General features: G+C 41.9%; 2 protein-coding genes across 4 annotated transcripts; one reads left to right on the forward strand and one right to left on the reverse strand.

The window, feature by feature from the left end:
- Positions 1–222: 222 nt before the first annotated feature.
- Positions 223–16,355, reverse strand: adar (adenosine deaminase RNA specific). Of its 3 annotated transcripts, none has more exons than XM_067601430.1 (16): positions 16,234–16,355; positions 10,873–12,637; positions 9,586–9,911; positions 8,993–9,188; positions 8,576–8,778; positions 8,032–8,167; positions 7,594–7,832; positions 7,001–7,157; positions 6,248–6,416; positions 5,900–5,993; positions 5,657–5,773; positions 5,350–5,477; positions 4,856–5,038; positions 4,564–4,676; positions 3,938–4,065; positions 223–3,017 (listed from the first exon to the last, which is right to left on the reverse strand). In XM_067601430.1, the coding sequence occupies exons 2-16, from the start codon at positions 12,505–12,507 to the stop codon at positions 2,693–2,695; spliced, it is 4,149 nt and encodes a 1,382-aa protein (XP_067457531.1). In that variant the 5' UTR covers positions 12,508–12,637; positions 16,234–16,355; the 3' UTR covers positions 223–2,692. The 3 variants fall into 3 exon arrangements, with proteins under 3 accessions (XP_067457531.1, XP_067457533.1, XP_067457530.1); XM_067601432.1 differs by lacking the exon at positions 16,234–16,355 and adding an exon at positions 14,306–14,521; XM_067601429.1 differs by lacking the exon at positions 16,234–16,355 and adding an exon at positions 14,082–14,521.
- A 3,298-nt stretch (positions 16,356–19,653) lies between these two features.
- On the forward strand, positions 19,654–26,020 carry LOC137190588 (neuronal acetylcholine receptor subunit alpha-7-like). Its single transcript, XM_067600129.1, has 10 exons — positions 19,654–19,830; positions 21,207–21,346; positions 22,002–22,046; positions 22,293–22,402; positions 22,490–22,569; positions 22,786–22,953; positions 23,511–23,705; positions 24,162–24,248; positions 24,369–24,478; positions 24,564–26,020. The coding sequence occupies exons 1-10, from the start codon at positions 19,779–19,781 to the stop codon at positions 25,443–25,445; spliced, it is 1,869 nt and encodes a 622-aa protein (XP_067456230.1). The 5' UTR covers positions 19,654–19,778; the 3' UTR covers positions 25,446–26,020.
- Positions 26,021–27,853: the final 1,833 nt, after the last annotated feature.

Here is a 27,853-nt window from a genome sequence, read left to right on the forward strand (position 1 = left end):
AAGTGCGATCCGCAGCTTTGTCATGAATACTTTAATTTAGGTCCTGAAAACAGCTCAACAGCAGCTGCCAGAATATCTATAATCCCCCAAAATATTTCAGCAACCCTGTATTAATCAGACACCTCAACCCCCAGGTGAAGCAAGTCCTCCTCTGGACTAAGAAGCACAAATAAATAAATACTGTGTAACTCTGATGAGAAGAAACTGCCACCAACACATCACTGCACTGAAACATTGCTACTTATTTTTAATCTTCTTCAAACTTTCCAAACATCATTGGTAAAAAAGAGCATATCTTTTGCAATTTAATTAAAATATTCGGAAAAAATTATAGAAAAGCCACTGTAGATGATTTACAAAATATATACATTAAACCTATACATGTACATACACACACAGACATATACAGGTATACAACACATACGCAAACATCCATATTTGCATACAGTGGGGTCCAAAAGTCTGAGTCCACTGCCAAGAACTGTACATTTTAATGATAAAAACCCATCTGAATTGCTATATTATGCTTTACATGTGTAATTTATATTGCTGCTAAACAATAAAGGATTTCTGCTGACAAAATACTTTATCACACAGGAAGAAAATCTATCAGAATTTGAACTTTAGGGCTGCGATTGGGGAGCTTTTTGCAGGCCTAAAGTGGCTGCATGAGGGGTTTAAGCAATAAATACTAAAAACTACTGTCAAGCATGGCACTGAAAACCTTCAGTTATGGGTATATTCTGATGGGGATATTCTTCTTTTGTGGAGTTGGTGACTTGAAAAGGATCAACTACACACTGACATTCATTTTTCAGCAAAACAATGGCTGTACGTGCATCAAAGCTATGTTAAACTGTTTGTAGTCCAAGAAAAAAGAAGTGTTGACTTGCATGTTTTTTTTTTTACTTCACAAAATATTACAGTACAACTCAAAGATGCTCTTGAGAGAGAGAACTTTGATAATGTGGATTCTCTAATTCTTAAAATAACCCTGTGTTGTGCACTATGCGTGTCTTTCTGCAGAACATTACATGTACAGTGGCGAATGGAAACTGTGGACACACGCATATTGAGAAATTTTGACTTTCTAAGTGTTGTACTTACCACATGAATAAAATATATAAAAACATTCAGATTGAGAAATTATTTTTGTTGAAGCTTTGTGTTCGTTTTTGGACTCAGGCTTTTGGACCCCACCGTACATCTGTGTGTTCATGTATTTGTATATACCTGATGTATATATTGCATCATTCATCTACATGTAACCAAATCAAGAACACACTACACAATCTCCTTAGACGACAAAAACTGTCCTCACCTAGTGGTCCTCAGGACCTGGCCACGCATCAGCACCTGAAAGCCTTTTCACCACAAATGTGGCATCAAGATGTTAAAAAAAAAAAAAAAAAAAAACAGTATACAGGGAGGACAGTTTATACTTTCCAGGACTTTCTAGCATGGCCAGCTGCTGATAACCTTATTGACAGAGGTGAGGAAAAAAGGAGAAATACTCAAAATAATACACAAGCCATAGGAACAAATGTTTTTCTTAGAAGTCGTGACATCAGTAATTCTATATAAAAGCACAGAGAGATTATGGGACTGATCGAAGGGGCACACTGACCCATGCTGTTCTAATGGTGACCATGGCAACAACATGTGGATGGATGGACAGCTGAGGGTGTACATTAACTTTAAATTCACATAGCTGGTTTAAATCAGAGAGGATCCTGACAGAAGAATATGTACAGGAGCTTAAGTCTCAAATGTTGGACAGTGAATGTTTGTTTAGTAACTGATCAGAGCAAAAGTTGGCATTGATGTTCTTTTTATGTACATTGTAAGCTAGGACTGCATTGAGCAAAGACTAATTTACAAGTTTAGTCATGACATCTAACTAGGTTGAGTGCAATTTTCAAAAATCAACATTTCTGCTGAGAGCGTCCCATTGATTCTGCTCGCTGCTTGTTTTTTCCAGGCAGCATAATAAAAAAAAAAAGTATAAGCACTTGATGACAGAGGACTTAAGCTCTAAAAGAACTTAATTACAAACACTGCTACACTGGCAAGTCATATTAGGTTGAATGCCAATTAACAGCAAAACAAGAAACCTGACAGTGTTCTAGAGAGTCTAAATCATCTGGGTCCAAAATGCAAGTGCAACGATCAAAGAACCTGCAAAAATAAATTTGCATTTCAAGTGGCGTTCTCTTAAAATAATGGCAGAATATGCCAAACACTACAATGAAAAAGACAAACAGAAATTAACAGTATAAAGGATGCTGACATATACAGTGATTGTCTCACAAGCTAATACGACCCAGTTTTGTAGCAGTGTTTGCCATGGTGATTTTCTGACTGCAAACTAATTCTTCATGTAGTGTTTACATCATTTTGTACACCCCCTGAAACTCTTCCAAGTTCTGTTTGTCTACTTTTGACCCCACTCATCCTTCAGGCTTGTCCTTGCCCTCTCCTCACCCATCTCTTCTCCCTCTCAGTTGTAATTTCCCTTTCCATCACTCTTTCTCTGCAGCCTTTAACCATGTTCCATTAGAAGATACAGTTGCTGCCGTTTGTCCTTTTCTTTCTTTGCAGCCACCCTTTTGATCTACTCCTGCCTTGTGCTTTTCTCCCCCTGCATATTACATATTTATATTACCCTCTTAATAATGCACCTTGCACCATCCTAAGCCTCCTCTTGTTTGTACTCCATTGTGCCTCCGTTTCTACTGCTGCTGTATCCCAAAGGGAAATTTGCTCCATTGTTCCCAGTTCCTTCCCCTGCCTCGAAGCTCTTCTCCTCCAGTGGTTTGCCGATCCAGGCTCCATAACCGTGGACGCTGAGTGCTTGGAAGAACTGTTGCTTGGCTAGCTGGAAGGACATGGCAGACATCTTGGCCTGAGCGTAGGAAGGCAGGGAGAGGAGGTCAGTGCGGCCGCACCGCTGGCACAGAGAGCGGAACAGACCGAATAGGTTGGATTTGGACACTCGGGACACAGCCAATTTGTTCCTAGAGGGAAGACATTTAGAGGGCTCTTTAGTTGAGAGGAGACAGTCATGGAAAACATTATTGTTTGTCTGCCAAACTGGCATGACACAATTTTTCCTCTTATGTCTTTGCTTGTTAGCTTACTTCAGTGCCTGCTGCTCACTGATTTTTAACAATTATATGAAAATTAAATTAAGCCATGCCAGCAGCATGCTCAAGGGATGGTAATTCTGGTCTATTGGTTGGCTAGTCCACCACTTTGGTCCAGACTGAAATATCTCAACAACTATTAGATGGATTGCTGTGAAATTGTGTACACACATTCAAGGTCTCCAGAGGATGAATTGTAATAACTCTGATCTCCTGGCTTTTCCTGTAGCACCATAATCTGGTTGAATTTACAAAACTCATGACAGCATGAGTACTAAAAGTAACACGGTGAACTAAACATTATACCTGCTGAAAATCAACATGCTTGCATTATCATTGTGAGCCATGCCAGTGGCTGTAGAGTCTTAGTTTTGTTACTGAATACAACAGGGAACTTCAGATTATCCAAAATAAATGCTGCCAAGGGCGTTCAGTTTAATTTGCAGATCTAATTCCACATTACTATTTTTAAACTACTTCAAATTATTCTTCTGAAGACAAATTCCAGGAATGTCTTTTCACAATGATACGGTGTTAGATCAATGTCACAACGATCAATAACTCATAGGTGAAAAAACAAGATCAAATCTCAGGAAAGCATTTTAGAGGCATATTGGGCTACTGGGTAAATCAATTCAAATATTAAATTTCTGCTGAGGCAAAGGATTGACTTGAAGATGACAGAGGTACAAGGGTATATCTAGCTACTGGAGAATAAACAAACAATCTTAAGTATTAATAAGCAATGTGTGTTGCTGTCAGGAGTGACAGGATTTAGTTTGGCTACATACCCATCTAGTTTGCCTTTGGTCCCGTCAAGCACCTCTACACTGTGCTGGTCTGGAAAACTCCAGTTCACACTGGATTCCTTGGTCTTGCCTGTGTGACGTGTAGAGTCGTACACACTCACCCTGCCCACCTGCAGTCCAGCCAGGTGGTGTGGGAGAAGGGAGGGGGACAGAGAGCATATTGTGTTCAATCAGGCTAATTTAGCTCTGCAATGTGAGTCAGCAATTCCAAACAGAGCATATAAAACGAGTTGTGTAATGCATGTGTCAGTGTGATTACTGTGACACACTGTGTGTTGATTACTGATGGTAGTTTCAACCAATTCCACTGATGTGTAATTGAAAGCCATGTGAGTGTTGAAAAACTGGTCAAAAACTAGGAACTAGCTAAAATGAATATAGCTGTCTGCTACTGTATTTCTCAGGCATTTTGCCCGGCGGTGTGATTGTGACCTAACCGTTTTCTGCTAATTAATGGACGAGCCAAATTTAGAGAAGATAAAAAGTGAAGAAACAGTTGTGCAGGCACAAATAGGAGTGTTGGCAGCTTAATTGATGAATTTAGTGAGAATGACCTCAATATTTCTTAATAATGTCTTCTTGTGACATTGCTGAAAAGTTGTGTTTACCTCAGGGTGGTTTAGCATAAAGGGAGGAGGGAGACTCTGGGTGAAAGCTTCACCGTCTCTGGCCAGCCGACAGCAAACAGCACGTGTCAAGTGACCGTGGCTGTACAGATAGCCTGACAGATGGCAACAGCAAACACAGGTTGTAAAACAGACATTTGAGACGAGAAGCGACGTAAAAGTGGGAATTTATCAAATTTCATTGACAAGTTAACGTTCATGAATATCTGTCACATCATCTGTTCTTCAACTGGCTTCACTGTAATATATATCTCAATGCAACAGAATGTTTTACCAAGCGTGATGGACTTCAGGTAGATGGGATGCAGGAAATGAGTGAGCAGCGCCCCCTGCAGGCCCAACACATTCCAGCGTAGGATCTTATCACTGCAGCTCATGGTTCGCAACCTCTCGCCGTGCTGGATGCCATCCCAGGTAGGTACAATGGCACTTGACTCCACTGGGATGGTGCCCTCGCCTGGCACACGCACACGCACACACACACACGCACACGCGCACACACACACACACACACGCACACACACACACACACACGCACACACACACACACACACGCACACACACACACACACACACACACACACACACACACACACACACACACACACACACACACACACACACACACACACACACACACACACACACACACACACAGGTCACAGGTCACAGGTCACAGGTCACAGGTCTTGCTCAGAGGCCCGGGAATGGAATCATTTGCTTGCTCCATGCACTGATGATGACAGATTTGTGAGTCTCATATCTCACCATTCTCCACTTTGGTGCGGAGCTTGCCCTGCTTAGCATTCTCAAACAGAGGCTGGTGGCCCTCCACCTCATCCCCCGTCTCACTGCATGACTTATCAAACAGAGCCCCATCCCCGCATGGTGCCGTGCTTTAGTAAGGGAGAAAGAAGACAAATAAGATATTGACATGACACACACCAAAAGTTTCAAAGGAAGAGCGACATCGATCCAAACATTGACGAATCTGACTAATGGACAGGATGGGAAACGAAAGACGAGATTGTGCAAAGAGGTGAACGAGGAGAAAGAAAACATCTGATACTCCCACCTGATGTAAAGGTGAAAGGTGATGTCAGGTTTGATCCGCAGTTTGGTTTTTTCCGCTGGCTCAAATATACTGTCATCTGCGCCATCATAGTGCTTGAGCAGCTCGCTGTACAGAAACCTGAGAGGCAAGAAGTCGTTGAGTTAGACTTATAAATAATGTCCTGAGGACTGGGTCTGAGAGAAGAGCTGGGTATATTTAGAACTGGGAGAGAAACATTGATAAAAGAGTAAGATCTATTTCTACCGAACAAATCCCCTTCTGGAGATGATTTCAGCATGGCAATCATTAACGGTGTCCCCTTTAAGGCTCAGCTCCTCCCCTTTAACACAGCGATTCCCTAACAGAAAAAAAGACAACAAGGAAGATGCATTCAATGTCAAAGAACACAACAACTCAGTTCTGCAGTGACCTAGTTCTTTTTTAGCTTTCTGACAGTGCATGCCTGTGAGCACAGGAATCCATAAAACTTCCTCACATCATGGAAATGAAGTGACTACTTATTTTCTTATGCTGCCAGGCACTTCCTTATGCTACCTGTTATCACCACTACCTCCTTTACTTTAAGTTACATGCTAAAGGTAATGGATATACCAGTTCCCAGGCTGACAACAGTCCCCAGGCCCTCCCCCCTCCTCATGATGATGGTGGCCAGGATCTTGCGTCCCAGAAGGCTGTGCTGGATTCGTGTGGTCAGGGCGTTGAAGCGCTGGTGACTCAACATTGCTATCTGGTCATGCAAAGTGCTGCCACTCACTGGAAGCTAGAGAGAGAGATGTATACAGGACAGGAGAGGCAAAATAAATGGGAAAAGATTATTTAATAGTCAGTGTATATGAGATGTGTTTCACTGAGTAGTCCAATTAGAAGTCTCACAAAACTATACTAGAGAGTCAGTTTTTTTTTACAGGCTTATTGAGGCTTCCTCAGCACAGGCCTAAATTAACAGGTGCAGCCAAAGAATGTCTAATGTTTTTATATTAAATGTCTGTATATTGTCAATACAGATTCACCACTTCCTATAGATGCTACAAAGCTAAAACCTTCCAGTGAAGAGAACTGATTAATTTACTGTGAAGCAGAAAATGTGTTAAGTTATAGATTCTGGGTGTAGTCTACTTTGGATTGGTTATGTTTTAACTGAGGTTACAGGTGATTCTAAATATGTATATAGACATTTATGCTGTCATACATGCAAGTGCTCACTGTAGTTCTAATTGAAGCTCAATCTTTCATATCAAGGTAGGCAAAACCTCATATCTCTAGTATTTCTCTCATAAAATTTTGTACAGCCTTATCCCAGAGAAGGCTCTTTCATGATAGAAAATGTGAAAAAAAAGTCGGTACCTCCGCTGGGATAAGCTCCCCAGTGCGGGCTGCCCTCTCAGCCTCTCCAATGAGAACCCGTAAAGCAGCATCTGCTGCTTCTTGTTTCCCCTGTTTTTTGTTTGAAGCACAGACTGGAGGGAACCAGCGTCCACCCAGCTTGGCCTGGTAGGTGAACCTGAGCAGGAGGGACAAAGAGAAAGGCAATCAGAAGAGGATAGAACAGGGTTTTCAAACTAACTTCAAGATCCAACTTGTTTTCAATGACATTCAGTGTTTTCATTTGTGAAATTCTGGGACAAAAAACTAGGCAACAAGTCAAAATATATCATCACAGAGGCCTCATTTTGTATTCATGATCTGGTCAAGTCAGGAAACGATGATTATAAAATCATTCCTAATGTTGTCTTTAGTGAGTGAAGTGTTATTTGAACAAGAGAAATCAAAAGAAACAAGGCAGAAAGGCCTCAAACAATGTTCTACACTTAAAAAGGATTTTCTTCCTCAAATAAAAAAGGAATAGATACTTCCAGGACCAGGGAGACCCTGACAGTAAGATATTTTTATCCAGTGTGTAGATATGTATCTGGTGTGCCTGGGCATTACACACATACTTAGGCTCATGTGGTGGCCCAGACTGGCCCACCAGGCGGATCTCAGCAGCAAAGCCCCGGGCTCTGGCATACTCCAGAAGACCTGATACTGCGTTGTTGTTAAGGTGGTTGATGAGGTCCCCAACTCCTGCCTCATGGGCTGCTCGCAACTCATCTGCTGTCAGAGGGGGCAAAGAGGGGCATGTAGTCCCAGAAGCAGCGGCATCACTATCGCTGGAAGAGCCCAGGGGCAACTGGGGCTGGAAAAGGGAGAAGGGGGTAAAGTTGAGAAAAACAGATGTAAACTGTATTGAGAAAAGGAAGCAGAAAGAGAAAGAAACAAAAACACTACTTTCAACCTGAGTGATCTATTGTTTTTTAATCTTTTAAGGAATAAGCAAATACCTCTTTTTCCTCCCAAAGGAAGACCTTATTTATTCTCTCACTTCTCACCCCTACCTTGTTGAGCTGTAGTTTCCCATCAGCCATTAATTCTTTGACAGCCTCCTCTGCTGCCAGCTGGCGGGCTGCCTTCTTGCTTGGAGCCGAGGCCTCTGCAAACAAACTTTCTCCAACCTTCACCCTGTACATAAACCTGAACATAAGACAGAGAGGGTGAAAAGGGTGGAAAATGTTTCTAGTTTTGAATCTGAGATCAGACATGATGTCACACTTTTATGTGATACTATTCCAGACGCCTGATCTCTCACATTTAGATAAAAAAGGAGGAGGCGCAACAGTGTGAAACTGAGGAAAACACAAGTTTGTACTGAATCTCTCAGCCAGACGACTGCCTAAAGGGATGGATTAAAAACAAAGAGTGGTAAAGAGTAGAGGGACACAGACAGTATTATGTTCTTTGTCAGCTGACATTGAACAGAAATAGCTGATCAACTCCTTCCCAGAGGAGAAAATATATGACCACAGAGGACTCTAAGAATGTGGGGTGGGGGAGAACAACATCCAAAAGGACAGATTCAGAGGGGGTTGAAGTATACAGTACCTTGGGTCATGTGGTGGGCCTGCTTGGCCAGTGATGATGAATTCAATGGGGTTCCCGCTGCGCTGGCTGTACTCCATCAGGACAGACACCGGATTCTTCCCACCAGGCAGAGACCTGGACAGCGGCTGGCGAGATCCCTCTGCCATCCCCATCACTTCCACACTACTTGTCCCAAAAATTTCCCCCATGCCTTCAGCTGCCCCCTGATAGACAGCAGAGGAGAAAGAAAATAATCTCCACAGCCAAACTTAAGTTTACAGTGCCTAGTCTAGTGAAATAAATGTAGCTCTCCCTATTCACATGTAACGTGCCTGACCAATCCCAGGTGACTGTTTAAGTGTACTGTCATTAACTTTGACATGGCCGTCTTTAAATACTGACAGGGGCTAATTTTCACACATTCAAACACGAACTTACACTGGTTTCTGAGAGTATATCCATCACTTGGTCCATACTGGCAGTATTTCCCTCGTCTCCTGTGCTCGCACCTCCCTGCATCTCTCCGATGAGAATGCGCAGGGTGGCTGCAGCAGCGTCCTTCTTTGCAACCTTCTTACTGGAAGCTTCTGCGATAGGAAAAAGTCTCCTGTTGAGCATCACCTGCATACGGAATCTGACAGAGGGAGAGAAAATATATAAATGAGGCACAGTGATCTGTCGATAGATGATTCATATAGCAGCTACTGTTTTGCATACAAGCAAAGTAATTTTCATCCTTGATTGGTGGCCTCGTATGTCTTCATTAAAGCAGATTTATTTCTCAGAGAGTTTGAATCAATAGATTTGTCAGCAGGTGCTTTGCAGAGAATAACAAACATGGGTGGAAAAACAAAAAAAAAAAGATACACATTATATAGTGAAACAACGAACAGAACTTCACAGACTTCAGTCTTCAAGTGCTGTCTAGCTAACCTTGCAGCATGAATACATAGACTATGTTCACAAATGAAATTGCATTACCCCTTGCATCAATTAAAACTTTACAATAACAAATAGATCATGTGACTAACCTTGGGTCGTGGGAGGGTCCCGACTGGTCGAGGAGCAAGAACTCACAGTTCTGGCCCAGATACTGGGCATACTCCATAAGACCACTCACAGGGTTCTTCAGTCTCACCTCCTGTAATTTTGCCCACAAGTTCTGGGAAGGTGGGGCAGCCAACGACACAGCAACAGTTCCAATAGCGTTGGTCTTCTCTGCGGCTAGTCTCTCAGCGTCTGTTTCTCTGCGAATGGCATTTAGGAATTCTGGGATATCGTCGGTGGCCCACTGTCCTTCGCTGGTCTCTTCCTCTTGTTTTGAAGTAAAGGAGGGAGGCTGGACGGTGGAATGAGGCTAAAGAGGGAAAAGGAGAAGCAGAAAATCAAGGTAGACCTCCAAGGTTGGTAACCTTAGATTTATGTCTGGTAAAAACACACTTCACATTCTCTAAGCTTTTCTTCTCTTAAAGAAAAGGTTAGACTTTTTGAGAAATACACTTTCTGCTACTTTTTTTTTTTTTTGCTTTCTGGTGGAGTTTTAGATGAGAAGATGGAAACCGTTCTCATATCTGGCAAATTTGAGGCTACAGGCAGCAGCCCGTTAAATTAGCATAAAGCCTCGGAACAGTGGGCAACAAGCGCCCAAGAACATTTCCCATAATGTCCATTTGATTATTTGAATGAATCCTTATATTTTGCTTATTCAGCATATGACTGCCACAATTATATCTCTATATTAGTGCTGCATGATATTGGAAAAAACTGACATTGCAATATCTTTTTCTGCTGTGATAATTATTGCAATATGAAAAAAAAAACAGGAAATTTCACCAGATTCATAGAGTGTGCAGACATACAATTAACAATCATAATCTTCATCATTTGGGTAGTGGTGGTACAGGTGGAGAGGTATTTGGGAAAAACAACACATTTCTTAATACACTTTTCAAATGGACTTGTGTGTTATAGTCGTGTTATTTACATGTAATCAAACTAAAAAATGTGTATCCAAAAACCCTTAAATTGGACTTAATTATGTAATATCAGATGGACTGTTCTTGTAGATTAGTCATGGAAAATGAGAACCTTGCGAGCTTTCCTTTTGTATCAAGCAGCAAAAAAGTTGCAGCATGACATGTTTGAGTTAATTTGCCTTAATTGACATCATGTGCCCTGTAATGTGACTATTGCACATGCGCACATCGCCATGTTGATGCTGAAACAATATATCGTGCAGCCCTGTTCTATATGTATAAGAAAATATTCACTATACCACCATTAAAAAACAAAACAAAAAAAACACAAATTTTACCCACCGCTTCACTATGACTTTGCTCTGGCATCCAACCCTCCTTAAATGGCAGTGGTTCGAGGCTTGGTAGTGGTGGTGACGGCAGGAAGATGGACCCACCTCCTTTCTCATCTCTAGTGGCTACCTCCATCTGGCTCCCCTCAGCTGGAGTGCTCTGTGCGGCTTTGAGGCTCCTCTCCATCCTCTCTCTGCGGTGGTTGGAGAGCTCCCAGGTGGGAGGGTTGACTTCACCATTCTTAACAACTTCACCTTGCTTCTCCAGGGCGTAGAGGGTGGGGTTGACCTGCTTAGCACTCCTAAGACCCAGATTTTTGGCTATGACAAGAGCAGTTGCCTCTCCTGAATCCAGGAGGTACTGCAGAACTTGCTCCTTTTGGTCTGTCATTGTGGGAAGCTTAAGTTCTTGGTCAGGGGAGCTGGTAGTACTGGGATGTTGTTCCTCCTGGTGTTGACCTTTTGCTGGTGACTGAGATTCTTCAGAGTCCGATGACTCTGAAGAGGAGCAGTAAGAAGAGCTGGAATCTGTGTCAGAGTCTTCTTCTTTTACTTGTCCCCTGTTTTCTGCTGTTTCTGTTTTTAGCTCAACCTTGGCTTCAGGGTTTTGAGAGTGTTCTGAACTGACACACTGATGGGGAGGTGGACTTTGTACTTCAGAGTTTTGATCTTCCTCGCCTCTGAGGGGTCCTCTGTACAGAGTCCACTCAGGAGGGAGGAGTCCTTGCTTGGAGGCTTTCTGTGAGCGTTCTAAAGCATAGAGAGCCTGGTTGACTATCTTCTTTGGCAGATGCAGCTTTCTGGCCAACAACTTTGCAGAGATGCTCTCACTTGGCCTCAAACCAGCCAGAGCCCTGTGGACCTGGTCCTGGATGTCAGGAGTGAATGTGATGTTACCTTTACTAAAGCTCAAATTCCCTGATCTGCTGGATGCAGAATGTCTGTCAAACCTGTCTCCTCCTCTGTTGTGCCTGTCTCGGAGGGACAAGCTCTGAAAATTGTCACACACAGACTCAGGTTGGACGCCCCATTGTCTGTTGGAGTATTGGCTGTGGCTTTTACTTTGTAGCTGGTTTTGATTCAGATGTCGAGGGCCTGGGGTGCCTGGTGGGGGTCCTACACTAGGTGGGCGTGCAAAACTCTGGTCCTGGCTATAACCCCCTCTACCCTTTGGGTTGCTGTTAGGGTTTGGATATCTACTATACCCTGACTGGGGCTGGTATGAAAAACTAGGCGACCTTCCAGGTCCAACTCCCCCTCCACCTCCTCGTGGACTGGCTCTGAACTGTGGAGCCTCAGAGCTCTGTCCTCTGAGGAACTGTACCTGTTGGTACTGAAAAGAATTATTAGCAGGACTGGGACCAAGATTCTGATTATGTGAGCTGTTGGGGGTTATGGGTTTAGGGGCCACTTGACTGTGGCTTGGTATGGGTGGAGCAGAGGGGATGAAAGGAGCTGGGGGTTGTATGGGCACTACAGGATGGGCAAGGCTGTTGTAGTAACTTGGATATGGGCTCGGCTGTGGGCCAGCTCTCGGGAAGAGTGAGGCTGGGCCAGATCTGTAATAATTGTCCTTGGCCTGGAGGTGGGGTGGTGGATGTCTGTGGTAGTGTTCTCTGGAAGGCCCTCCTCTACCTCTGCTCATAGCGCAGGGGTTGAGCGTGAAGGGGGCCGGTGCAGCTGGCTGTGCAGCTTCTGTGTGATTGTATGTCCTCTAGCACTACCAGCAGACCCTGCTGGAAAGTCAGGGCAGGCCAGTTGCAAACTGAGAGCACCTGAAATACAAACAAAGGACAATGTAAGGAGAATATTAAAAAATAGAAATAAATAACAGTAAGATAATTGGATGGTGGAAAAATGAGAAGCAGCCAGGAGTGTAGGAGATACTGTCATTCCAGCCAATAACACAAGTTCAGGCCCTGCTGGCAGCCCTCCAATCTGCTCAAGTGTCCTTGGATAAGTGATTGTATCAATACCAACTCTGAGGACATGGTTTTATGTGTGATCCTACACTCTCACCTTCCTGAAATGTGGCATACAAGAAAGACTTACTCAAGGAACAATGAAATATGTCAGTATTAATGGGAAAAAAGGAAAATGTGCAAAGCTTAAGCTCTGATGTACACAACACTGTCAACGCTGCTGTGTATATCTTCAGATTATACCCTAGCCAGTCTACAAGGATATTGCAGGGTGACATACTGTCTCTCTCAGTCACACTGAAACTTAATCCCAGGGTAAAAGGGTGGTGATTAATAATTCAGACCTTCTTGTGACTATTCTGTTTTATTTCTGGCCTTACAAATTATTGCTGGATCTGGATCCATAGCGGGGAGGAAATAGAGAATCTGATGCAGACAAAAAGGACAGTTCCAAGGACACAAGAACGGGAGGGCTGCCTGTCAGTGACAAGCTGTGGGCAGAAAACCATGCAGTTGCTAGCTGACAGGCCTAACAATACTGCTAAGGTTTTGCAGAGCTACGTTAATTCCTTCCTTCAAAAAACACACATGACCAAAAAATACTCATTTAGTAGAAATGTGGATCCTGAGCAGCACAGTCCAGAATTCCAATATCCTTCTATGGTACAACATTGATTCAGCCTCAAGTGTCATATCTGACAACACTCAATAATGTCTATATCAGTGAGACTAACAACAAGGAGACACCCAATACTGAGTCAGGTTTCATCCCCCTGGCCCAGTCAGCATCACTGGTCTGTCACATAGAGCTGAGAAGGCCCGAATGCCGCCACATTAATAGAGAACACCATAGTGTTGGTTCATCACAGTAATAGGGGCCGACAAGGCCAGCAGCCCAGGGGCCAAACAAGGCTGGAGCTGACTCATCTTGACCCTGATGCAAGGCAACAGTTGACGGCCAAAATAACAACTCTTGTGTTTTTCAGAATCCACTTTCATTATGCCCCCTCTTTGATATCAGCCTGGCCAAGACAACCCACATGTGAAAAGTGATGAATCAACTCTTCTGCACACTTAATGCTGTCATGCCAAGACACAGCTGAACACCTGTCCACAGTTTGATGACCAAAGTAACCCCATCCTTGTCGCTGAGACCTCGTCTTCCCTTGTCAACTGAGCAGTACAGGACGGTACATAATCCCCAATTTGGTACAAAAAATTTCACATGTGTATGCAAAACATCACATAAACTGGTAGCACAAGGCCCAGTGAGCTCACAGAGTATTGTGGATCTCACCTAGTTAAAGTGAAAGTGGCGGCAGTGGAAAAAAGTGGCACGTTTTTACGTTGCTGCTCCTGGAGCTTTCCCAAACGAGATTTATATAACGATTGCTGCCGAAGAGTCTCGTGAAAAATAAAACCAGTTACGAACAACAAACAAAGCACAGAGTAGGCAGGTAGAGTTAGCTGTTGTAAACTGTAAATCACTAATGGTTTATGTTGTGAAACGGCAAAAAATACATTTTCCAACGCGCAGAGTCTTCCGCTTTGGATGAGCCAGGTCCTGTTCGCAGCCTCCACAATGCAAAACACTACTAGTGTCGCTCGCTTATAAATGCTGTATGCAGAGCTGTAAAAACACGTTGCTAAGCTGTTTACTTATATCACGAAAGTTAAGGGAAACCCCACAGCCTCGTGTTAAGCGAGTAAGGAAACATACAATAAGTTTCGATTTCTATTCTAAAGAAAAGATAAGTTTCAATTTTGAGTCACGTGACCCGGCAGAGACACACCCATCCAGGGCAGACAGAGATGGACACGCGGGTCTGTGATGTATAAAAGTGCAATTAAAGTAAAGTTCTTCTGTGGCTTCCGGTTCATTTCCATGCTTAAAGAGGTCGCTCTTAAACAATCAATGTGCCTGTGCTACTGTGGAGAGACAAGGACATCCTCCCTTTGAATGCACGCTGCACACAATGCACTGAGACAGAGGAGACATCACATGCTCAGATCAGATTCTCACATTAAAAATAAAACGAGGGGTGGAGAGAATGATAGTAATGTAATACATTTTGGGAGATACAAATATCACAGAAAAACATTGAGATCTTGTAACGTGATTGTGGTAGGATAGAAAAATGACAGAGTACTATACGGTGAAGGTCACTATTAAACACAGGAGTAGCACAGACACATGTTGTGTTTAAAGGTACAACAGAATCCATTTTCGCCTGAAACAATGCTGGATACCCTCATAAAACTGCACAATTTAAGTTAGAAAGCACTTCTAGAAGTACAGCAGGGAGGCGTGAACTCACAAAGACAGGATTAAACAAAAGTAAAACTTTAGTTAGTGTGAGTGGCTTCCACCATTTATGTTTCAGTAATTGCGCCAAATTTCGGTAGAATTATTATCAAATTTAATTATGAATAACTTCATTTACTTTAATGATGTCTATGTTCCACTTCATTAAATTAAATAAGTATAAATGTACCTAGCTACATTACATCCGCAGGGATTGAGTGAATGACTAAGTAACGTAGCTATACAATATATTGCAAAAAGGCATTTAACCATGTAGATTTTAACACGTTTTAACACGTTTAACACCTCAACAAATTTCACATGTGTCGGTATTAACTTGGTCGACACGATACTACGATAAAAGTTTGACAGGATATCTATCAAATTTGAACTAGAGCTCGAAGAAGCAGCAAATGTCACTGCCTTCAATGTTGCCATCTGCTGTGTTGCTGAGCATGTAACAATTAAACCTTTTGATCTTGATCTCTTGAACAAAAACACACAGACATTCACAAAAACACGGATACTCTTCTGAAGATACCATTTCTCGTATAAGTTGCATCTCGCTATTTAAGAGTTTGAATAAACTCATCACTTGGTGTTATGTCACTCGAAAGAAGTGGATAAACTACAAAAAAGGGGTAAGATAATGTTAGGAGGGTGAGACTCATAAGTCATAGCTTTAGCTGTAATCTTCTTCGTTTGCTTGACGCAGACTTTTAAGAAACACAACAAACCAGCAGCTGTTTCAGTGGTAGATATTGAAGCAGCATGTGTAACGTTACTAGCGTTATAACTTGCACATCCAAAGATCAGACGTAAATACGTAAATGTTATTGAAACCGCCGAGAGATAAGTGCTCAGATTTCTTAAACCATTTTAATTTGCTTTGATGTATGCATTTAATATGGTACAGTCATATTAGAGCACAAAACGTGCAGCTGGTAGCAGCCAACTTAACATCCTCCAGCTAATGTTAGCTAGCCTGGTTCACCGCACTGGCACTGCACCATTTCTAACTACCGCCTGCAGCACAGCCAATTTTTAAGCAAATTTACTGTCTGCCACCGCAAAAAAACCCAAACTACTCTCCCCCAGCACATGACACATAATTTAAAGAACCCAATTCGGGTCAGTGGATTACCTTAACTCGCAGTGTGTCGCCTCTGTGGGCTCTTGTTGCTGTATAATTTATTAATGCAGTGATAGAAACAATCAAAGAACTGGTGCGCGAATAAGTGACGCTTATCGCTCGCGACCGACACAAACAGTTACACGTCGCATTTGGATGACGCAGCCACAGTGGCAAGGTTCGGATATTTTTCATCTGTTTCTTTATCAGGCTTTGGCTCATTAGGTTGGATAACTTGACAGACCGTCATAACATACTCAGTTTTGAAACTTTCACCGTGTTACTGCCAGTCGTGGAAAGTACTGTGCTTAAATACATTTTGATGTACTTGTACTCGAGTATTTCCATTTTATAATACTTTATAGTTCCACTCCGCTATACTTAAGAGGAAAATATTGTACTTTCTACTCCACTCCATTTATTTTACAGCTTTAGTTAGTTTTCAGATGAAGATTTTATGCAATGGATAATATAACAAACTTTTAAAATACAACACTGTTTTAAAATTATTTTACATACATAATTGTTCAGTAAATGTTCAAATAATCCAATATTTCACCAAAAATAAAAGATTAGAGAAAAAGTCTAAAAACTGAAAACAGATTTGTGTATCAGAACTTTGTTTTTTCTTCTTTCCTCTCCCATTAATCATCTCATGACTCCTCAGATTTATCTGGTGACCCTTTGGAGGGGCTCGACCCCTAGGTTGGGAACCACTGGACTAAACTAGCTAACTGTATATAAAGTAGTTCAAACTAGCTCCACCTCCAGCAGCTACAACAGTAACATGCTGCTCTAACACTGATGCTTCAATATTAATAATCCAATGATGTCATATACAATATTATATCAGTCAGAGGGTCGAATCAAGTGCTTTTACTTTAATACTTTAAGTACATTTTGCTGCTAATACTTGCTAAACAGTTGTGGTGCTTCTTCAGTCTCTATTGTTGGTGGTGGGGTGGTGGGACTGGGTCTGAGTTCTGCAGGAAACCATGACTCTTGTTGTTGTACTTGACCCTTGTCCTGACCTGAGTTTTTGTTGTCCTCACAAAAACTGATATAAGGTGATACAGTGTCTGCATACTCATCCAGATCAGCTGATGTGTCTCTGAAAACATCCCAGTCAGTGCAGTCCAGGCAGAACTGTGCCTGTGCCCTCCTTTGTCCACCTTTTCACAGTTCTCACCACAGGCTTGGCACATTTAAGCTTCTGCCTGCCTTTACTTAAGTATGATTTTCATGCAGGACTTTTACTTGTAATGGAGTATTTTGACATTGCTGTATTGGTAGTTTCACTTAAGTAAAGGATCTAAGTACTTCTTCCACCACTGGTTACTGCAATGTGTTGCATCCAAATTTCTGATACATATTTAAGCCACTGAAACAGGTTCTTCTCTGTTTATTCAAATTCAGTATTGCTTCATTGGCTGGACCACCCCTCCAGACATGTTTTAAAACACATTCAAATAATCTCCTTGAATTAATATAGCATATTTGTGTTTTATATAATTAAATTTCATCTACTCCTTTATTTGTAATAGCACTTTAAAAAAAAGAGGTTTACAAAGTGTAAACAAAGTCAAATGACTGCTGATAGGTAGACACAGTTACCACAACAAAGCTGAAAAAACTGCAACCAAACAGTAAAAATAAATAAAATACTTTAAAAATAGATAAGTAAATAGGTTAAATACAAGATAGGAGGGAACAATAAATACAACTTATGAGAAAAAGGCTAAACAGCTGTAGCTATACAAATAAGACTTAAAAATATGAACAGAGTCATACAGTCATAGTTCAGGGGTCATGTTTGTAAAAGCTCTGTCCCATCTAGATCTGAATGAAGTTTGAGGGATTTAGTCTGAGAGTGTGTCAAATTATTTGGTTCTAATATCAAGCTGCAGCGTAGCAGGAAGTGTTGCCCTGTGCCAATTTCTCTTGTAGTTGGCAGAAGTGACAGTCGTTTTTCTTAGGGTTGCCAGGTTTTTAGTGTCTAATGGTCCCAATGGCCAAGTTGTTGACACCTCTGTATTTAATGCCTTTCTCTATTTCTTGTCTGTTTCTTGTCTTTTTATTATCAACAAGCATCAATTCATCATGTAACTATTAAGGAGTGCTCAGAGTTGTCTTTTAAGCAAATTTTCCCTGTCAGAATTTGTCACTCTGTCATTTATGGATATAGATTGTGAAACTTGTAAATTTTTGTAAAATTGTAAATTCATGCTGTAGTGAGGTATAGAAATCAATTTAGACATTCAGAATATAGTACCATTATTACTCCCAGGACTAAAATAACTCCCTCAACCTCATATAAACACATGAAATGCATTCACATAAAAAAATCACAAACTTCACTTTGGAGCAATAATTGACTTTAGAGTAGAATTATAATAGAATGTTTTTGATCTTTTGGAAAAGATAAATTGATAGAAATGATAAATTATCTTGGATGAAATCCTACATCTAAATCTTTTCTTTATTCATATAATATATTTAAATAAAGTTGTAAAATAGCAGTTTTTTGTGACAGTGTCGCTATCTTGAGATTGTGGTTATCACATATTAATTATAGAGACATATAAATGTGCTTAAATGTTTCTTGCTCAGAAGAAAATCAGAAGGAGACATGGTCTGTTGAGTTGAATTCAGACCTTGTGATAACTTTCCTCTACCAACTTCTTTGGCACAAACAGGCCATTAAATTGTTGGAGAACTTGGAACTCTGAATACATTTGTTTATGATATAAATATATTAACTTTTAGGAGATCTCAGAGTACATCTGGTAAGTGAGGTTTTGCACTTACTGATGAATCCAGTGGGTGTCAGCATTACTCTGTGAATGTACTGATGTCAGCTTGTTGAAAAGCAAAACAGCTTTCAAATGTGCAAATGAGAAAGTGACAGACTTTTTGATGTTTCTATATGTTTGCAATTGCTTAAAATTTTGTAACGTTTCCTTTTAGACTGCTAGTGTGTTACATAGAACATTGTTATACTGAACCCTTTATCTCCAGCTTGGAGTTACTGTATAGACTCCTGGATTATTACTACAATCCCATTACCTGGAGGGCTAATCATATCCACAGACCCTCTCAAGACCCTCTCAATAAAAAAAACAGTGAGTAAGTACATGATAAAATGATAGAGGATGACTCATAAGTGATGACAGACAAATCTGCAGGAATTAATGAGCAGGGAAGAATGAAAGGTGAGTTTTAGCTATAGGTCGGGTTATCCCCTGCTCTCAGTATCTGATTGACTCAAATACACACAGCATCTCCCTCTTCAGGGGAGTATTCATTTCACTGCATTTCTCACCCACTGTGTCTCTCTCTACATCTTCCTTTCTCCTCCTTAACCCGCTCTGCCACTGTCGGCATCACACTCCCTCCACTTCTTTTCTACAACCTCTCTTCCCCTTCAGACCCCAGTCTCCATCTCTCTCTCTCTCTCTCTCTCTCTCTCTCTCTCTCTCTCTCTCTGTGTCTTACTCTTATCATCCCCCATCTTCTCTCTCTTCCACTCTTTCTCTGTTGATACAGAGGAATGCAGTATGTGGCAAGCTGTGGCTCCTTGGCTGTTGATACTTGCGACTCTGCTCCGCGGTGAGTGACTTTCACTGATGCTTTGAGTGAGACTGTGCTCGAACAAGTGTGCGTTTTCTACCTGTGCTGTGTGTATGTACATGCCCTTCCATGTTTGTGCCACCGAGTAGAGACAGTAGCTCTTGTAGTAGTAGCTCTCACCAAGAATGTCTGTTGATGTGCAGCCAGACAGAAAAAAATAGATTGATTTTATGATGAGAAAGCAGCAATATTAAATTCAATCATCTTTACTGCAGATTACATAGTTGAGCGGTGCATTTTTATTACTGATAAGACTAAAGTGTAATAGATAGAAATACAGATAGATAGATAGATAGATAGATAGATAGAGCCACAGAGGAGGAGAAGAGGATAGTTATGAGGCAGTTAATTTTTAATTTATATGGCTGGACATTGTGGACACTGGGGTCTATTAATCTGAGTTATAGGCATACCATCTGTAGAGTCATATTGATATTAATTAAGAACTACTAAGTGAATATAGATTTGACACTGCATAGTGAGTGCATTAATCTTACACCATTTATTGTACCACTCCCATGTGGTTTGCAAAGCAGCAGGTAGACTACTGTTTGGCTTCAGAATAGGCATTGTGCAGTAATTTTAAGTGTATTGTAGTTTTCAGCTCTCATCGTCGTGAGTGCTGTGTCTGTCTGTCTTGGGTGTTTCGGTGTTTAATGGCCTCACTATTTCCTGCATTGAATAGAGCTGACATTTTTACAGCAGAGAAAAGTCTCTGACTGTCTGCTGGTGATCAATCAGAGATGTAATTGATTAAGAGTAGCTGGCAATCTGTCTCTCTGCTATCCGTTCTCTTTCTCACACATTTCCATACCCTGTTCCCTTCTTTTGTCCTGTGTCCACTTTACTATGTATTTGTGCATCTTTAAAACATTTCCCTATAATCCTGGTTTTACCTTCATTGGAGCATGTCTACCCTCTCTCTGTTTTTTCCTTCTCCTCCATGTACCTGGCCGACAATTTCAACACCACTTTCTGTCAAACTATCCTTCTATCATTGTTAATCACACCATTTTTCAGCTATTTCTCTGACTTCAGTGCTTTCTCCCTGTTTGTCCTGACACAGCTTTCTCTCTGCAACTGTCGGTTTTTGCTCTTGCTCTTCTTTGGTCATTAGACTCTCTCATGATGATGTTTGGAAATGTATAAAAAGTGGTTTTCAACCCAGTGTTCCTGTTTGGCCCCTGATAAGTCGAAATATTTGGCTTTGATTCAGCACAATGCTGTTTAAATAAAGAAGTTGATGAAACAAACAAGTGTGTGTGCGGCCCTCATCCTTCAACTGATTAAACTCTCTCCCATTTTCCATCCCCCCTTTCTCCCCTCTATTAACCCCCTCACCCTCCACTATACAGTATCAGTGCAGGGTCCTCACCAGCGCTTTCTGCTCAGGGAGCTGCTGAGAGACTACAACCCCATGGAGAGACCGGTGGCCAACGACTCTCAGACTCTCACTGTTCAGTTCTCCTTTACTCTGATGCAGGTCATGGATGTGGTACGTATGCATGGCACCCCTTTATCACACATCAGTGCAATTTTACAGTTACACAATACGTCCAAAAAAAAAAGCTATGCACATTTTCACATTTTCAAGTCTATCTTAATTACATGCCCATACTGTAGATACATTTAAAAAGTTAATGGTCACTTTAATTGTTCCTCCTGGCTGTGAAAGGATCCTTTCCAATGTAAGAGATATAGAAACAAAAGTCCTCCTTCAGTGTGAAAATGCAGTTTGAAGTTCAGCTGAAGTTAATATGAGGCTTCATAAGTCTGAATTAGTCAGATCAAATGGGTATCTTATAAACTTAAAGTAATTTTAGTATGTGTTACCTTGGACAGTGTGTCCTTACTGAGCTGCAGCAGAGGGATTGCTAAAGCCTCATATGAACTTCAGTTGAAACTTTGAAATGCTTTGTTTTTTTTTTTTTAAACAGAACAAGGATTGTAGATACAGTAGTCCCCCATCTCTGACACTGGAATCACATTAGGAAGCAATCTCTTCAAAGCCAGTGTAGACAGGAGAAACAATTATAGCTAATAATAACTCTTAAAAAAGCACAAATGAGCCTGTGAGTAAAGTGTGAACCTATTCTTAGTTTAAATCATAAAACCACCAATTCCTTTTCATTCCCTTTGTGTTATGCAAGGATGAAAAGAACCAGATTCTCACCACGAATGCCTGGCTGCAGATGGTGAGTATAATGAATAATAATATGTTCTGTGCAGTGAAAACGTTCAGGGTCATATCGGAAGCCATGTAGACTAATCAAACTTTTTAAACCTCTTGTTGCTTCAAACATAATCTTATCTTGAAAATCATGAGATGGAGGAATCAGGGACAAGTGACCAAGCTTGTTTATGCCTGTGTGTATTTGTGAATATCTGAGTTTCATTTTTTTGTCCATTTGTAATACGAGAGTTGTGTTTGTGTCTCCCAGCAGTGGTACGACCACTACCTTCAGTGGAATCAATCAGATTATCCTGGAGTTAAAAACCTTCGTTTCACTGCTGATCAAGTTTGGACGCCTGACATATTGCTTTACAACAGGTGTGTGTGGCATACAAACAAACACACACCCAGTGCTGCTGCTGAGCTCCAAGCTATCTAAATAATTACTGTGTTACTGTCTCCCAGTGCTCATGATAAGTTTGATGCCACCTTTAAGACCAATGTGCTGGTTAACTCCAGTGGCTTCTGTGAGTATCTGCCTCCAGGTAAGATTTTATTTATCAGCATCTCATCCGCAAAATCAAACAGCGTCTTCAATCATTCTGCATATGTACAGTGTCAAGCTGCAGCAAATTAATTCAAAGAATGCTTACTGCAATTGAACATTTTCCTCTTCACTTACTTCCAGATGGCTGCAACAAAAACAAATTTTACTTTCCTTTTACTGTCAATTAATTCCCTTCTTTCTCCTACCTTCCAAGGAATATTTATCAGCACATGTAACGTAGACGTGCGGTGGTTTCCATTTGACATCCAGCGCTGTGAACTGAAGTTTGGTTCCTGGACGTTTGATGGCTGGCTGCTGGACATTCAGATGAAGGAAGCAGACGTGTCAGGGTACATGCCCAATGGAGAGTGGGACCTAGTGGGTGAGACTGGCTGTAAAGGCCCTGCATAATAAACAAAGTTTGTTGCTTAGTAACTGCAGCCTTTGGCTTATATAGATTACCACCATGCTGTACTGTACCTGTACTGTAAGAAGTGAGTAGTCATGTCTAGTTAGACTTTATCAGGAGAAGTTGGAGTGTGTCTTACAAACATTTCATTCAATGAAAATACAATGGCAATGCAGTTTTACACTTTGATTTTTTGTATGCTTTTGTGCACCTACTGTATGGTATGGTGCAGTAAGGCTTTACTCAGGAGGAGTAAGGGTGGCATATTTTGCCGTCCTGCAGAAAGAGTTATTGATTTTCATAAAGCCACTTGTTTTAATGAAATTAGATCTTTCATTCTACACTCTGTTTCATCACTCTTTTAGCTTTTTTGTATCATTTTGGACTTTTCTTACTCAAAAACATGTAATGGTTGTAACAAAATACAACACTTCCTGAGATTCTTGTTTTGATGTTTTTCCTTTTCTGTGAAGCCCTCAGTGGTGTTTTCTGCATTATAATGTCGTCTTTGTCTCTCCCTGTTGCCTCAGAGGTCCCCGGAGGTCGTCATGAGGTTTTTTACGACTGTTGTGCAGAGCCCTACCCCGATATAACCTTTGTGGTGACCTTACGAAGGAGGACCCTGTTCTACGCTCTCAACCTTCTCATTCCCTGTGTGCTCCTTTCCTCCATGACCCTTCTGGTCTTTCTGCTCCCTGCCAACTCTGGGGAGAAGATCAGCCTGGGTGAGGAATAATAAAATGAGGAAGAAGAAAAACAGGGCGAGGGATGGTGAGGCAATAAGGATAGGGTTGAAAACAAAAGGTTCACCTGGTATAAGATGAAATATATTTCTAGCTGCATGTTCTATATTCCTTCCATTGCAAAGCATCTGGTGGTTCTCTTACAGTCTTTCTCCGTCAACACTTTCTGTCAGCTATGCAGTCTATGCAGACGCTGTCAGGAGGGTTGAGATGGAGGAGGAAAGAGAGAAAAGAAAATGCAGGAGGGAAGACGAGGAAGTAAAATCAAATGAGTTTTCCTACAAGTGTCAGAAAGACAGATGATTGTGGAGAGAAGTCAAGTGCGGCATACCAAGTATACTGTTCCACTAAGTGTGCTCATGTACTTTCTTCTATTAAGGTTTCTCTCTCTTTTTCTTTGCAACTCACGATTCCCTGGCGTCTTGTGTCTGCCTCCAGGCATCACGGTTTTACTTTCTCTGACTGTCTTCATGTTGATGGTTGCAGAGATTATGCCCGCCACTTCAGATTCGGTACCACTGATAGGTCAGTTTCTTTCTGTATATGCACGTCTTTATTTGTTTGTGAGTGTTGGAATGGTGGATTTTGGAGACAGTGATAATGTTAATAGCATACAGATTGAAAGCACCCTCCTGTCTGCCTCAGGTCAGTACTTTGCAAGCACCATGGTGATTGTAGGGATGTCAGTAGTAGCCACAGTCATCGTCCTTCAGTTCCATCACCACAAACCTGACAGTGGACACATGCCGCGCTGGGTGAGTTGGATCCTTCCTGCTTATCTTTATTTGAAAATATGCCTCTATGCTCTTTTCCTTATCAGTGTCTATCCATGTCTGACAGGTGCACTTGGTTCTGCTGCAGTGGGTCCCTTGGTTCCTGCGGATGAAACGTCCAGGGGAGGGGGCGGACCCTACTCTTCCCCACAGCCAGGCAGACTGTCAAAGCAAGACCCTGTCCTCTCCTACCACCACCATTACCACCACCACTATCCACACCCCGGTGCCCTCCATCCTCCCCCAGAGTCTCAACTCCCTGCAGGCCAGCCTGGCTCAGCTCAGCCACCCTCTGTCACACCCACCCCCTCACCGGCCCAACTCCCAAGCTGTTATCCTCCCCAATCCCTGCCACAGAGATCCCAGCCCCAATCCACATCCCCAACCCAACGGCCATCTGCCTTACATGGGCTTCCACACCTTCCAGACCACTGTAGAACTGGAGCCAGTTCAGAGGAGCAGAGTCACCAGTTATAGGAGGGCTAGCAGTGGACTTGGTGGAGGAGATGGAGAAGGACCAGCAGCAGTAGGAGAAAGAGGACCAGCTGGAGATACACCTATCCATCACCACCTACCATCCGCCAGATTTGGGAGTCCCCCACAGGAAACTCCAGAGCCTGACCCATCAATCACATTCTCGGGACCCAGTGGCCTAGAAGCTGGGGCTGGAGCAGGGAGAACAGCTGCCATGCATACCCACAGAGGTGTGATCCGAGGCGGAGCAGTGGACAACCAGCTGCAGGCTCTTCTTGTGGAGGTGCAGTTCTTAGTTGAACGTGTTCGTGAGCACGACCGGCAGCTCAGTCTGGCGGAGCAGTGGCAGTTTGCTGCAGCTGTCATTGACCGCCTGTGTCTGGTTGGATTCAGTGTTTTCAACATCATCTGTACCATCGCTATCCTCATGGCTGCACCCAACTTTGGAGAAGCACTGTCAAAAGACTTCCTCTGAGAGAAGCGGTGATTTTAAGGGATGATACAGATAAGGATTTGTTGGAAGCACAATTGCTGTTAACAACACTGGGACATAAAACAGCAAATATTCCCTATTTAGGAAGCCGGAGTGAACTGTGACACATTTACATGATTTCAGAAACACTACAATGCGTTTTGTTCTCTTTCTGATAGATTAAACCTGATCATGCTCGGTTACTGTTCACACATTCTTTCAATAGGTTTTATGGATGTTTCACTGATATTTGGATGATGGTTCATGGACTAATTGACAAAATCATCAGTAAATATTTTGTGAGTGTAACAATGAAGAAATTGTTTTTTTGAGTAGATTTGTGATTGAGGATCCTAAAGAAAAATCACCACAGACTTCTGTGTGAGAACCTGTAAGCATGACTTGTGAAGTATTTGTACTACAGTCATGGGACACATCATGAAGATGCTCAGTAAAAAGCAACCTGGCACTAACTTGCTGCATGTAAAATGATAGCTGAGCTCTAACACTCAAGCAGGATTTGTTTAACAGTTAACATGCTCAGAGTTACATTAAAACTGGTTTGGTTTGTTCACTAATACTCTTCAACTGATTGTCAGTAGGGAGGCTATGTGCTCTCTCGTGTGACACATTTTCCCAAATATACTGCAGTAGAGCCAAATCTATTTTCTTTAGAATTTCAATTTTCAATTTAATTCACAGTTTTCTCATGGTTTTCCTTTAATAAGATGTCCAAAGTCATTGTGATTAGTATATAATTTTTCTTATTCTATATGAATACTGTCCTCCAGAGATTGAAAACGGAAACAAAGAGTCTTATCACAATAATAGAGATGGGATATCATCGAGGTAATGGGATGATGACATTGGCAATTCAGTTCTCCATCACCTTTAACAACATGTTAGTTTCATATTACGCTGCAGTGACTGTTATAAGGAAGAAAATGTACTAACATCCCCTAGAAAAATATCCAGTATTTCTGCCATAGGGATCTTTTGTGTGTCATTCACTTTCTATAAAACTACACTGCAATGATGTGATATCTACATACTCTTGTGTCTGATTATGAGAGACACTAGCGAATGTCCATACAGGTAGAACAAATATTTCAAAGCTCCATTTTATATTCATAATGTGGAACACTATAGTCTGTCTGTGCAGGCGTTAATGAGGTTCAGACTGAAAAGAGAGAAATCATAGGTTATGTCAGCTTCCAAAGAATTTCAAGAGGGTTTTTATCTTATGGACATACATGCACACCGCAACACACCCTCACTCATCCACCCACACACTCAAATACACGTGTATGCAGAAAAATACAATCTCTATGACCCAGGCTTTGAATGTAAATCATGGCATACATTTACTCTGTCAGGTCGAGGAAGTGTTGGACGCTCGAAACGCCAATAGGTTGTGACAGGCTAAGATGTAAACACTGTGAAATAAACTGTCTCATCTTTTGCACTCTCTAGACTTGCATCAAATTTTCTATTCTCTGGCTCCCCTCCTCCGATCGAAGTTGAAAAAGGATGCAGAAACAGAGGACAGGAGGAGGGGAGGGGTGTGTGAAGAGGGCAAAAAGGAAGAAGAAAGAGACAGAAGAGGGAGATGCAAGGGAGGGCTATGCAGAGGTGCAGAGACACAGAGGGTGCAGAATGAAAGAGTACAAAAAGAACATAGTTGCATGGTTGAGAGAAAGAGAGGGAAAAAGCATAGGGGTGCTGAGAAGGCAAATAGGGACCAATAAAGTTTTTAACTGATTGCTCATTAATGAAAGAGGAGAGGAGAGGAGAGGAGAGGAGAGGAGAGGGAGAGGGGAGTAGGTGGGGTAGAGGGGTGAATCCCCCTTCCTCCTCCTCCTCCTCCTCCTCCTCCTCCTCCTCCTCCTCCTCCGGGATGCTGCTGCTGCTAAACTGTACTTAGACCAGCATTTAGGAGTGACTGGACGTATATTCTGAATTGGCAGAGGGTGTCTTAATCAGAATTTATGTGAAGGATCTTGGCAAACCTTTTCATGTAAAATGACTGACTATGAAATAATACGAACACTTTATGACAATTGAATTTGGCTAATTGGTGTCTTGGCACGCCTGTAGTCAAACCTTCATCCCTGAGACTATTAAATTGGTTTTATACTTTCTCATTGTAAGTACAGTATGTGCTGCATGTGCTGGCAGGGCAGTGCACCATTGGATCAATTCACCGCGCATTTCAATGGCCTACTGAGCTCTTTTGTCTGTGTGACTGGTGGGGCTGCGGACTGCAGACAGCTGAGAGATGCAATACAGCACAGGTAATAAATCTGAGATACTCTCCTCCTCCAGTGACTCAGTCATCCACCTGCTCTGTGGCGACAGCTCCAGCCGAGCTGTTTGTTCAGAGGAGAAGCAAACTGGTTCATACAAAAACA

Source organism: Thunnus thynnus, chromosome 10 (genome assembly GCF_963924715.1).
Source record: "Thunnus thynnus chromosome 10, fThuThy2.1, whole genome shotgun sequence".
Taxonomy (NCBI): Eukaryota; Metazoa; Chordata; class Actinopteri; order Scombriformes; family Scombridae; genus Thunnus; species Thunnus thynnus.